Here is a 14193-nt window from a genome sequence, read left to right on the forward strand (position 1 = left end):
CTAGCAACACTTTGAATTAATGTGGAAACATATTATTCAAGAACTTATAATTTTCAGTACAAATATACAGCTATTTTTATTAACATTAAGTGTCAAAGTAAAGAAAAACAAAGAGTGTAGTATAATTACAATTGTTTTATTCTCAATAAAGTGTCACTTCAGCATGCGGTTTGCAATGCAAGGCATAATGAATTCTAAACATTAATATAATGGATACATGTTTTGTTTTTGGTTAAGATGTTTTCGAATGTTTTCTTCAGATTTGAAGATTATTACATCCTGGCCTTAACCTTCTGATAAGATGGCAGCAGGTAAGGTTCAAACCTGGGACCATCAAGGTGACAGTCCAGAGCACATACCACATGATGAGGCAGCCAATCATATATTAATACTCTTATAACCTGGTATTCCCCCCCCCCCCTCTCTCACTCACTCACACATTTGTAGTTATATAACAGGTGCAGTAAGATTTGTCAGATCTTAAAATCAATCTGAAACACTAATTCAACATAATTCTCTCTTTCTCTTTAATTTTTAAAATCAATCTTCAAACTGACATTCATACCAGTGTTGCAAAACAGGACTGTCCTGGACATATTCGATACATCCTTCCATTCAAATTTCTCCCTACAGAATTTTAATCTCAATAACTTCAAGCTGTTGTAGATCTTTCATTACTATCATTGAGTCATTATCTTTGTGATCAGCTTCTTGTGTTTTCAATCAGTCTACTCCAGCGGTTCTCAACCTTTTAAGCTCGGCGACCCCTTTTTACAATCCCCCACTCTGACGTGACCCACACACACACACACATACAGCAATAGAAGAGTAGACTATAACAATCCATATTTTTGATGGTCTTAGGCGACCCCTGGCAAAGCGTCAATCGACCCCCAAGGGGGTCGCGATCCACAGGTTGAGAACCCCTGGTCTACTCTCACCCCTCTATTTCCTGCCACTCTTTCAAAAAACTAACACAAAACTTCTTTTTGAAAAAACTGAAGAACTTTATGTAGTAAATTTACATAAACTTTGAAAATAATGTAACAACCCAAGAGACAGGTTTGTTCCATCAATCCAATAGCATTCAATTCACATTACAATAAAAATCCTAAACTGAGGAGATGTATAATTAGAATTACAGTTTTAATTTAAAAACTATATTTACATGTCAGCAGCTTAAAAATATATAAAGCCGATTGGCTCATTGGAGTGCAGAACTAGGAAACAGACAATAGCACACTAAGTTTACCAAGCATTATTGCATTGTGGCCCTCATTAACTGCTGCAGTCTGTCCAGCCTTTCATCAATTTCACTTATCTCTGCCGATCTATCATAATATTCACTGTCATCATCTGGTGATAAAGAATGGTGTTGAGATTATATTGTATTTCTTGCATTGGTCTGGTTTCATTTTTTTTTTTTTATTTCATTCAACTTAATCTAAAATTTAAAAAGACACTTCATAAGATGACACAAAATAGAACATAATGAGAAGGATGGTAGGAAAGAATCAAAGAGAACTTGTCTTATCTTATAAGATAAGACATTACTTAAATGTCCCTAGGTCAATCTAGTCATGCATGTTAATCAATGACTTAAACTTTGCCAAGTCGTTAATTTCCTGGCTGATTCAGGCAGCCCCCTCCGTGCTTTAATAGCACTAGGGAAGAACTTGCGCGTCAAAAGCCTGAGCAACAAACAAGTGCATACCAGAAATAAGAGGATATTTAATTCTAAGAGCTTAAGTTTTAGTCTTTGCGCACGCCATCTATATTGTTATGACTCTACAATGCACGCTGTCATTAGGCGTGAGACTGCGCACCATGAGACACAGGACAGAGACATGAAATAAGAGAGGAAGTCAAGATGGCCGATGATTAGAGATGAAAACAACGCTTGTGATTAGTGTAATTCTAGATCTAGTTTCTTTTTGGCTATTAAACATTCTATTTTATTATTTAATAATCCTTTCTTTGAGGTTATTTGGCTAAGTTATAGCAACATAAAAAAAAAGACAGGGAAATTTAGAAAGAGATGAAATAGAAAAGCCTGATTATTGCTTAATGTGGTTTATTCAAAGAGCTTCTGCTGAGCAGCCTAGTGCATAGTTACTTGGCCACACAGTCTCATAATAGTCTTTGTTTTAAGTATTTGCACTCATATGACATGACACTGTTGTTAATTGTGGGCCATAGAAACAGATGACTGATGAACTTTATATCACCTGCCCTAAAGATCGCAAAGTCTGAAAGGGAAACTTTACAAATTTTACTTTATAAGACTGATACTCATTAGTTTCACCATAAAAGTTGGTGTCATTTTTTGGGGGGGTTTTCAAGTGTAAGTTAATCTATGTTAATCTATGTTTTTTTACCAGTTTCAACAGCAGTTGGATTCTTGGACTTGGTTTTACTGAGGTTTGAATCTGGTGTACTGGCTAATGTCCAATAGAGTTAAGGAAACATTTTCATTGACTTGCTAAATCTAGTGCAGCTCTAATTAAATGTGACATATATTAAATGTTTTAAATCTCATTAAAAAAAAAATTTAAAAAATATGTATCAATACTCTCAAAGGATATTGTTTAGCAGATCTGCCATTGGGAGGACGATTGGATACTGTTCTAATCAGCTAGAAAAGTTGAAAAAAACAACATTTTAATCCTTAAAGGAAAACAAATTGTTAGATAAAATAAGCAACAAAAGAAAGGATTTTAAATCTTAACTAAAATTTGTTCAATTCAATAACCAAAGCAAGATCTATGACTCTTGTTACTTACTGATGCAGGACTGTCTTGATCAAGGTGTATTCTACCAGAGCCTTTATTTCCACTACCTGGTCTGAGACAGATGTAAAAGAAAGTAAGAAAGAGATTTATTAACAAAGGCTCTAGTTGCAATCAGGAACTGACGAATGAATATTAGATTGAATCAAAAAAAGACAAATTGTCAAGAAAAACAAATTCACAATCATTTAAGTCCTTGCAGAGAGAGGCATTAATAATCAGATCAATCAAGCTGTCTTCACTAATTGAAGAGAATAACAAACTGCCTGTTGACTTTTTTTTTTTTTTAAATATAATCTAAAACTTTTCATTCTAAGACATTGCCTTCTATAAACATTCTACAACTTTGCTTCCTATAACAGACTGCTTTACCCTAGCGTGGTAGTTTTTCCTTTGCACGAAGCTAGTATTTTTTTTGTTCTTGTCACCCTTCTCTCTCCTGCTTTATATTTACTATTCAATTTTAATCAACCATATTTTATACTTTTTATAAATACAAAGAGAATTTAAGTAACATTACATTTGAAACAAACATTAATGACAGTCCAGCGCGCAAACAACATGGCCAGGCAGAAATTTTACAGTTCTATACTTTGTACTTAGAAAGTTTATATAGCCAGTAGCTGGCTAAACTGACCTTTGCCTGACAGTGCCAGTGTATGAACCATCGGAACCATATCCATCACTCCCGTTGCCTTGACTCCCTGGAAACAAGGAAACAAAAATATTTTAAAACTTGTTCAAAAGCATTTTAGAGATCGGGGCATGTTTCTTACTGAAACTATACAGTAAAATGGTAGTAAGCACTTACTTGAGCTAAACAGTTAAATGAAGTCTGGAACTTGCTTAAAGGTATTAATGAATCAAATTTACTTTTTTTTAGAGTAACTTTGTAACTTTGAGTAGTAGTTTATCAAAAGATAACTATAAACAATTAAATCTAAGTCTTCTATTGAGTTGAATTTATTGATTTGATAAAATTTCATTCTTGATACTATCTATATTAACTAAAAGTGCAAGAAATTAATAATATATAACAGCTTTGAATTTCTAAAATTTTAAGATCATGTGCAGTATAAATGTAGAGTTTAGGTTTTGCAATACCGGTACATGGTAATATCTAAACTGAGAAGAGGACCAATGGGAAATGTGTTCTCAATGCAGAGTAATTTATCTATTTATAAGCATTATCTATAGTGAAAATCATCCAATAATGAAGCAAGAACACATTAGAAGAAAAGGGAGATAATGCTACATTACAAATTGTAAAGTCATGACACAAGTCCTGAGGTTATGGTTTCTTGTTAAATATTTGTCTATTTAAGTAATTTGTAACAAAAATATTAATTTTTCAAATTACAAATATGTAAATAAAATAATTTAAATCAAACAAAAGATGAAATACTAAAAAAAACATCTTCATTGCTGACTTTGGTGTTATCTTTTAAGCAATTTAGATATTTCATAACAACTATGCCTATTAAAATAGAGAGCTCAAAAGGTAATGACAGGGCAGCTAGGGACATGAATATGATTCTACAGTTTGGACTAAATAATCTGATGTCAGCTAAACTACTTTTAAATCTCAAACTTACAAGAAATATCTTTAGATCTATGACTGTAACCTGGAATATAAAATATCTATTTTTAAAAATCCCATTTGACAAGATGTTTCAAACTAGTTTGTAGGCCAAAGTCATACAACGCTCTCAATAAACAAAAAAAAAAGTATTGAGTAATATTAAAATCAAAGAAGAAACACATGTTAGAAGATATGAATCAACAAATAAATGTCAAGAAACAATTAGTCCAACTTTAAAATCACATTTAGATCATAATTCTTTTCATTTAACCTGTTGAACTTTTTAGGTGGTTGGAAGTTTGAGCCTCAATTAGACTTTTGGAAGATTTTAATTTTGGTTCTGTGGATCAAAGTATTTCATACAAAAAATAAAGGAATAAGTGTGAAAATGAAGCTTTTATGTAGCCAATTAGTTGTGACCAAGTTTAAATGGTTCTTAGAACTAGCAACAAAACAAGCACACAATTTTAAGTTTTAGTGGCAGGCTGGGTAGAAAGTATAAACGCACTTAAAAAATGACCAACCAATAAAGCATGTGTTAAAAAATTATCACTTTCAGAAAGTTAAGAAAAAATGACACTAACTTGAAATTCTGCTGGAGTTTCCAGAACGCCTTGATCTACTAGATAGACCAGATGAATTCAATCTCTGATCTTTGCGTCTGCTGTTTGAAAAAAAAAAATCACTATTAAATATTGTTGCGCGGGTCATAATAAAAATATTTAAATTCTTTACATTTAATATCATAGTCATTAGCCAAGTATGCCTGTAAATGAATGCGAACTGAAGTTACCCCCAGCCTTAAGCCAAAACTAATGATGCATCTAAAAACTGACATTTAATGACAAGTTTAATATGATTATGGGTAGACTATTAATATATATATATATATATATATAAACATTGAAAACCAATTATTTTCTTACAATGTACAATCTTGCATTTATGTATTATATTGTTACGAATCTCACTATCCAGGCTCTCTGCAAACTGCACCATACACCACCAACTTAAAGAACTTGACAACTCAGGGCTCCAAAGTAACATAACACTTTAATAGTTGAATAAATAACAGCCAATACTGTACAATTGGCAACACGTACACTGTACAAATATCTCTCCGATAACGCCGTTCCGCAGTATCAACTCTTGCACTGGCCTCTCCGTCTCGTTCCGGGCTTGCACTGGGTTCAACAGTTCAGGACTGACTTCACACACTAGGCTCGTTGTGTCGGACTCGATCGCAGACCAAGATCAAGACGCCAGCTGTCTCAACTGTACTTGACAGTACTCCGCACTGAACCGTCGTAATGCTCCGTACAGAACCACACCGCTGAACTGTGCTGTAGTCGACCGGACTGTAGTGAACCGAGCTCTGAACCCCTGCCGTGAACTGTCTTGACTGCGACACCTCCGCTCTTATATAGGGTCCCTACTGGCCTTCTCGAACCGGACAGAACGCCGCTCGACGTTTCTAGGAGGTCAGATGACTACAACTCCCGTGACACTCCTGAGTTCTGTTCAAGACGTCGATCCTTCCCGGACCGCCGTCGATCCTTCCCGAACTGCTGTGTTGACACTCGTCTCGGCTGACCGTCGTAACTCGTCACGGTTGACCGCTCGTCTAGCCCTGGCCTGGGGCGATTTGCGTCGGCTGACTACACTCACACCACTACCCCCATCTTTGCCACCACCAGGTTTATAACAATATTTAAACAGAAAATTGTTACATATCAGCTTGTAAACAATAAAGAAAAAAGTGAAGAAAAAAAAAGTAAACTTACATTCTGTGTTCTGTTTCTTTTTGCTTTCTTGTTTTTTCTTTAACGTAGGCTGTGGGGTTAAAACGCTTGGGACCTGACAAAAATATGAACAAATCAATCATCTTTATAATGTTCGTGACATTATATCTGTATAAGTCACAGATTTAATTTAATGACTGTGACGCTTTAAGTTTGAGTTAGTTAAAATAAAATATAGAAAAACAGGAAATACATTTTCAAATTATAAATGTAATCAGTATTTCATTATTCAATTATTTTAACAAGTATACATTTTTCTATTTTTTTTAGTGCTTTTTTTCAACTCAACTAGTACAATATTTTCAGTTTTTCTGATAAATTAAAAATTCTATTTTACACGACAGGTCAAAAGCTCTCCATGTTTAAGGCCGCAAGCTGTTCAGTCAGGCAATGAGCTGCTAAATTAATGGTTCAGAGAATCAATAGTCTTGGGGATTGGAATTTCATGCTAATAAAAACAATTGTGATGTTAACGATTGTTAAAAAAATAAAACACTAACGAAATGTTACCTAGCGGTGATGGGGACCGACTACGATTACTTCCTGAGCCGACAGACAATCTACTCCTGTTGGCAGATGTGTTGCGATCTAAAGAGGTCGATCTGCCCCTCAATCCACTGCCATTAAGAGATGAGCGTGACACTTGTTCAGACGAGTTTGACCTGAGCAGGGGCGGCCTTTCCCTGGACCTGCTTTTCGTCCTCTCTGCAGACCCTGGTCTTCCTGAGAGCCGGTCATTAGACAATGATCGGTTGCGTGAGGCAGAAAGATTTCGAGTAGCGCTGAGCCTATCTCCTGACCCATGCCTCTCCTTTGAGTTGACCCTTGTTAGAGGCCTACCCCTGAAAAAAAAAAGTGCTTTAAAAAAAAAAAATTGGCAGACAATTTGATTGCAAAAAGTTTTAAGGGTTAAACATAAAGCAAATCTACCGAACATTAAAGGAAAAAAAATATTTATGTTATATTTAAAATTTATCGTAATTTATTTTTAGATTTGGTATGTATGAGATTTTCATAATCAAGTCAATCAGAGTAATCTTCTCTTTGTTTACATTTGGATTTGTAAGATCCCTATTACATTCAAAAGACATGTTTTTAAGCAGTAAAACTACAAGAAGAAAGAAAAAGGAAAAATAAAGACACTGGACTTTGCGAAAGACTAAAATTAAGGATGAAATTAAGTTATTTTTATAACAACAATAGTTGTAAATGTAAAGCAAAGAGTAGAGAAAGTTGTCACCTCTTGAGCATAGCGAGTTCATTCGTTAAGCTTTTCACTCTGACACGTAAAGTTCTTTCTGACGACCTTAACTCTTCAACCTAATTGAAATAAACAGAGTTCATTTTTTATCCTACAAAGTATAATGATAATTATTCAGTATGTAAAATGTATAACCATCTGACAGTAAAAGGTTTAACCTAATGGTATGTGGTTAATTGCAAAAAATACTAGGAATGCTAAATACCCCTGAGTGGTTAAGCTGTCGCAGAAGGTCCCAGGTTCAAATTTTTGGATTTTGAGGATGCCCTTGAGTCTAACCAACTGTAATGGGAACCTGATATTAGTTGGAGGTTGACTGTTGTGCTGGCCACATGAGACCATTAACTATTGGCCAGAGAAACAGATGACCTTTACATCATCTGCCTTATAGATTGCAAGGTCTGAAAGGGGTACTTTTTTACTTAAAGTAACTTAACGAGGTCAAATTAAATGCTGAAAGTTCTAGGAATGTTAAGTATCTCCTCAATCGTAAATGGTTGAACTTAATAAGGTTAATGTAAATGCTAAAGTGACTAGGAATTCTACGTACCTCCTCTAACAAATCCTTGTATTCCTGACTTCGTTTGATTGTTGTACGCTGGTATTTAGTCTTCTCTTTCATCAGCTGCTCTTCCAGATTTCTCACCATCGTCTTCAGAGCTCTGATGTCTTTGACTGCATTGCCTCCGGTGGTTAGTCTAACCTCTCGACGAAATGCAGCGAATTCTTCTTCCAGCTCGATCTTTTCCCTCTCTAATCGTCTGTAACTAAAAAAAAAAATATTATACAGGTTTAATAAACTTATGTTGGTAGAACCAGGAAGTTTTAGTTTAACTACCAAAGATTCAAAAATAAAATTAGCAAGCAAGTAAAATGTGCCACCCACACAAGCAATGTAAATGCTACCTATTTATATATCAAACCATTAACAAGGGTGTTTAGTGGCCAGGATATCTGCCTGGTCATGTGGTATGCACTCTAAACTTAATGGTTTAAACCCTGACCTCTGCCTCCACCATCCCCTGCCATCCTGCGGACGTTTGAGCTAGGACGTAATAATCTTCAATCCCCAAAGAACATTTGAGCAATTAAAACAGTCCACAAACAGTAAAAATGGCCAACTACTGCCAATACCTAATGGAGCTATGAGAATGATGTGTAGTCAGCACAACATCCGAAATACTTTCCCCGATCATTGACAGGTTTTGATTGGGACTGGGGGCAATTTGAAATCCCTTTTAAACGATCCCCTATCTTCAAGTGGTATTCAGACTCATGACACTCAATTGGAAAAGCTGCTTCCCAATCCTCCATCAAAGTTTATAAAATCAATTAAATTTATGGCATTCTTTTTTAATGTTTGTTCTATTTTAAGTATTTATGTTCAAGAAATTGAATGAACCTACATTTCTGTATGGCTTGTAGAGCAACAACAGTTTAGAATCAAGTCATCTTCTACTTGCTGTAACAATAGGGATGAGGAAAACAGGCAACCATCTACCAATCTAAATGTCTTGCTCTTCAATCTCTTTAAGATCCCAAGGCCTATGAGGTAGAATTAGCTAACTGAAGGCAGTCAACAATAGTTGCAAACAAAACATCAGTCACTTACTCTCTGAGTAATTTTTCAGTTCTGCTATCGGAATGAGGATGCTGAAGTCTAAGTTTTTTCAGTTCTTCCCTGAGGGACCTGATCTCTTCTTGGAGAACTCGGGGGTCTGGCTTGCCAACATAAGGCAAGGGCAATGGGTAGTGTATCCTGTTGGAAAATTCAAATATTCATATTTCATTACAATTCTACTTTATGTAGTTACATGAGCTCATTCATATTCAAAGTTTACAAAATTGTGAATGCTTTGAAAAAAATCACACACGTTCCTCTCCTGTCATTAAATAGTGTAAGTCTTCGTGTACCTCTATCATCATCCAAGAAGTGCGCACTCTCCTCGACAGTGGCAAGACACATTGAGGCAAGACATAAACATAACATCTTCCACTCAGCTGTAGGACTAGAGCAAGCATTGGAAGAGAAGTGCTCCGGGTACTGCCTCAACATGGCACTCGGGTGGAAACGATTATTTGAGGAAGTGATTAGGCTAAATGAACAGCAAAACAAAGCTCCTGTGGGAGTGTCCAAGGAAATGCGAGAGCTTTCCCATTGCAAGGTGCGGAAAGAGAGCTTCCACGTCCCTGTCAATAATCCATGTGCAGTTCCTCAAGGGACCGTTACACTAATGGCGAGTCCTGCACGGTTAGAGGTACTTTATGGTGTCAAGAAGGTATGTGGCGGAGTGGAAAGTTGTTCTTAGGAGGTGGAAGATGTTTCAAGTGATGTTTTGTAATTGCACCCAGTCTGGGTGGATGAGAAGAACTGAAAACCTAAGACTATTGTTTATGTATCTTTAATCTACAACTCATACAGCAAATGAGCATCTTTTATCCTCTATGCTTCACTAGGAACCTAAACTAGGCAAATCATATTTCTTGACATTGTTGTAAGCAAACAAAAAAAAATGTTAAAGTAATAATAAAATATAAATTTCAAGACAGTCAACTCATGGGTTGCCTTAACTTCTAAGACTAACTAATAAGTAAAAGGAATCAGATACTACCAAAAGTTTCACCAGCCTGTCACTACTGACGAGAGCATACCTGTCAAACTCCACTGTGTAAGTTAGAATTAAATATCGTTTTGTTGTCAGTGCTGCCCTAGATGCTGGAATACTGGATTTGACGGAAGAGGAAATGCCACTTTTCTTTTGACGAAGAGTTTCTAGGTCACTGTATGTTAATAGATCTAATGAAACACTTTCACTGGACTGAGGAAATAAACAAAACAGAGCAAAGTATCAGTGTCATTAAATGTATAATAAAAACAAAGCATTTACCTCCCAAGGCAATATTACGTCGCACACAGGTAATTTAAAGTTACAGTAGCTTCAAAGGTTTTCTTAAGTCCTGGTTGAACTCTATGTAATGGATAAGCTTTTCATTTGGTAAATTGAACAATTGCTTGTTTCAATATTTTCCCTGAACTTTCAATTGAAATTCAACATATTATGTTCCTCTCTATCATTCTACCTTTATATCTGGTCCTGAAGACCTACTCAAAAGCAATAGAAATGATCACATGACCATATCATATTATTCATGCATAATGTTCATATCAGTACTGTCTCTTGGGTTACACTGCACACACAGTTAACCGTATTGCCACTACAGCTATAACTATATTATATATATCCACATACCATACCATGGTTCAATCAGCAGTACAAATTAGCCTGTATATGAAGTTTCAATTTTCTCTATACACATCTAAGGCTCCTAGAATGCCTTCATCAATGGTGCTTTCCCTATGTAATAGGCATACACTGGCAGGACTATCTTACAAATAACCATAATCTTCTGGTATGGACAGTATAGAAGCACTACTTATCATTCAACAGCTGCTCTGCATTGGACTCCTAGCCAGCAAGGGATGAAAAGCTTTAAGGAGGATGATGTAACAGAGGTGCCCCCCCCCTCATATCAAGCCAAGCGCCATTTGTCCTCACCAACATAGAGGAAAGCAAATGGCAGCAATATGGCCTCTGAAAGAGACTGCTGGCAAGCTCTAACAAAGGTCACAGGACACATATTTAAGGCCCAAAGAAAAGTTTTTGCCAAAGACAGGTATAGAAGACAAAAAAAAATTAATGTACCCCTGGCTATGTATGGTCATATGAAATACTACACTCATCATTAATCTTCAGAATCAAAGAAAATGGCTGTATGCATAGAGTGATAATTGTATGGCATAATATATATGTCATTTCCTTAAAAATTTCTTCCTGACCCAAACATTAATCTTGCTTTTTATAGCCAGCAAAAAAGCTAGACGTTGGTTTCCACTTCGACTCTTTATCATTGAAGATGTTTTAGTTATATGTTCAATTGAACATTACAAGTACTGTTGTTTCTTCTATCTAGCCAGCCTTTTGCTGCTGAGCTGTAAGCTCTTTTGCAGAAGTACTGTTGCTAAAACCCTTCAGCTCAAGCCAACGTCAAACGCATAGAAATTCAACTACAAACACATACCTTGGTAATGGCAGACTCCAACATATTTACAAAAATACTGAATTGCTTGAAGTTTCCTGTTTTGTGGGTTAAATCTTCAATGTCTGCAAAGAATACAAGAAAATATTTTGCTGATCTAATTGCACAAATACAATTAATTTCTGAGGTTGCATTGAGTTTTCTTATATTTCTTAAATGAATAGAACAAAATTGTTGAACATTTTAATGTTTTTTTATTTTTTGTAATAACATTTTTCTATTGATATTGAGTACTTTTAGGAGGTGCACTGGCTGAGTGATAAAGTGTGTGGCTTCTAAACCAGGAGTCCCAGGTTCAAATTCTACTGAAGACTGGGATTTTTACTTTTAACTAACCTGACATTAGTCAGGGAAAAGTAAAGGCAGTTGGTTGTTGTGCTGGCCACATGACACCCTCATGAACCATGGGCCACAGAAACAGATGACCTTTATATCATATGACCTATAGATCGCTTAGTCGAAAAGGAAACTTTTTATTCTGTTGAATACTTACACTGAACATCAAATGATGATCGCCACTGGTCAGCAGATAGCCTGTCTTCAACTTGGACTGTTAGGGATTCACTACCTTTACATTCTAGACTTATGATGTAGTCTGACCCACGAATGTTGTAAGGACAGCTAACTGCAATATCCAGCGGCTCTTCCATGACCTTTTGTGAAATGGCCCTTGATTATTGAAAATCCAGCCTCATAAACAGTGTTTTGTTAAATTCAAAGTGACTACGTGTATCTTTGCCTTCAACCCAAAGCTGAAATGGTTTCACAGAAAACATGTGTAAATATTTAAAACACCATTACTCCAGAATGTTTTTTTTAATGCTACGGTTTTGTGTGAAACAATTTAACCTACTTTCTACAATGATCAAAAGCTTTATTACTGAGGTTTTGATCAGAGAAATGTTGCACAGCTATTTAGCTAAATGGGTGGGTGGGTGGGGGCAAACTGTTGCAAAATGTAATAAATTAAGTATTGAATTTTCTTTAAAAATAAACACTGAAAATATATTAATTAATTTAGTTAACAAGTATATACTACTATATACTTGGTCTTATAGACTTATATAAATTGTCTTAGAAAGACTTAGATTAGATCTACATTCTACAAAATAAACTAGGAATACTACTACTACTACTCACTTGTAGTCACTAGGATCTGTATTTATCATTTAACTAAATTTAATTTTAATAATATTTATTTTGTTATTATCATCTAATGGATCTATACTAGTTATCATTTAATTATAATATATTTATAGACGTCTATATATTAATATTATATAATATATTATATGATTTATCATTTATGATAGTAATATTATAAATATAGATTATAATATGATTATAGAATAGATCTAAAAAATCTATATTTTTAGTATATATAATATTAATATATAATTAATAATATTATTATAAATATCTCAGATATCTCACATTATCTGGAATAATATTTAATAATATTATTATCATTATTCATTATTGAAGACTTTAAAAAAATAAATATTAATTAGATCTAGACTTTATGAATAGTTAAATAAAATATTCAGATATTAAGATTGAGAGATTCTAATTATAATAGTAAATATAATAATAATAATAGATATTCTATAAAATAAATAATAATTAATAATAAAATAATTCTCAGATTGGCAAGCGGCAAGCCAAGACTTGCCTGTGCCTAGCCTTGCAATTTAGCAAGTCTCCAACTAAATCAACAACTTTACTTTTATAAAAGACTTAGAATATTAAAACTACCTTGTCTTATACTTTCTCTTTTTTTAATTGGAATTACCATTTAGGAAAATGAAATAGATATTGCAGTAATTATGAACAATAAAAGATTGGATCTCTATGGTAATGGTTATCTTTCGAACAAGCCGCTAACCAATGTTTACATTTCCAGGTTTATATTTTATTTCGTTTCCGCTTATGGGACTAAAAAAATTATGGAGCAGTGTCCATGACTTTTTTCGTCCAGGGCACATACCTATGGATAAAGGAAGTTCCATTATTACAAAGCTTTTATGATTTTTCTATCTTATCTTATCTTATATGATACAGACGTAACGGTACTTCTGTCAGAAGTTCTGTCTGATACAAATTTTGAACACCTTATTTCTCCCACTTTCCATTTACGTATCAAGTTGAAACTTTGTACAATTATTCATTGTTCCTAACAAAAAAGAATCAATAAAAAAAATTAATTAATTGATAAATTAAAAAAATAATCAGCGGTAATTCATTAACTTTTTTTTAAATCGAAAAGTGAAAAAAATATTCTAGTATTGATTATTGATATATCTGCCTGTAAATGTGAGGCTCGTCCATTAGATAAGCTTCCTCTGTCTCTCTTTTTTAAAAGTATTTTGTTATATTTTGCTCGTTAGACCTTGCTAGCTGCATTCATCGTGGTGACCAGGGGGCTGGGCATTCGAAAACAAAACAGTCCTGTCTATGCTGTAACTAAACCACATTTTACAAATAGAAATATAGTAAAGATAAAAAATATTTAAATAAATATAATAATTATATAATATAATAATAATAAAATGCTCAGAAAGACAAAAGTTTCTCTCGCTTGTTATCATGGCATCAAATGTTAGTCTATAATAAAGCGCATTATTGAGTCTATGCATATATTTTTTCTTTTTACATTTGAGC

The 14193-nt window shown here is 34.3% G+C and overlaps 1 protein-coding gene across 7 annotated transcripts; it reads right to left on the bottom strand.

The window, feature by feature from the left end:
• Positions 1-983: 983 nt before the first annotated feature.
• Positions 984-13508, bottom strand: LOC106072142 (centrosomal protein CCDC61-like). Of its 7 annotated transcripts, none has more exons than XM_056022646.1 (16): positions 13288-13508; positions 12026-12284; positions 11515-11597; positions 10087-10253; positions 9047-9193; positions 7985-8201; positions 7414-7493; positions 6684-7015; positions 6156-6228; positions 4956-5032; positions 4643-4711; positions 3427-3493; positions 2784-2844; positions 2584-2635; positions 2379-2444; positions 984-1356 (listed from the first exon to the last, which is right to left on the bottom strand). In XM_056022646.1, the coding sequence occupies exons 2-16, from the start codon at positions 12180-12182 to the stop codon at positions 1259-1261; spliced, it is 1746 nt and encodes a 581-aa protein (XP_055878621.1). In that variant the 5' UTR covers positions 12183-12284; positions 13288-13508; the 3' UTR covers positions 984-1258. The 7 variants fall into 7 exon arrangements, with proteins under 7 accessions (XP_055878621.1, XP_055878620.1, XP_055878619.1 ...); XM_056022645.1 differs by having other exon boundaries at positions 4956-5035; positions 13325-13505; XM_056022644.1 differs by having other exon boundaries at positions 4956-5035; positions 13288-13505.
• Between the last annotated feature and the right edge of the window lie 685 nt (positions 13509-14193).

Source organism: Biomphalaria glabrata, chromosome 3, assembly GCF_947242115.1.
Source record: "Biomphalaria glabrata chromosome 3, xgBioGlab47.1, whole genome shotgun sequence".
NCBI lineage: Eukaryota > Metazoa > Mollusca > Gastropoda > Planorbidae > Biomphalaria > Biomphalaria glabrata.

Bases quoted from the DNA above. Each gene is read 5' to 3' on its own strand.
- LOC106072142 (XM_056022645.1), bottom strand. From the start codon at position 12,182: ATGGAAGAGCCGCTGGATATTGCAGTTAGCTGTCCTTACAACATTCGT. The intron at 7,016-7,413 runs GTGACAACTTTC...TTTTTTTTTCAG, and splicing joins GAACTCGCTATGCTCAAGAG to GGGTAGGCCTCTAACAAGGG. The intron at 2,636-2,783 runs GTAAGTAACAAG...CAACTTTTCTAG, and splicing joins ATCAAGACAGTCCTGCATCA to CTGATTAGAACAGTATCCAA.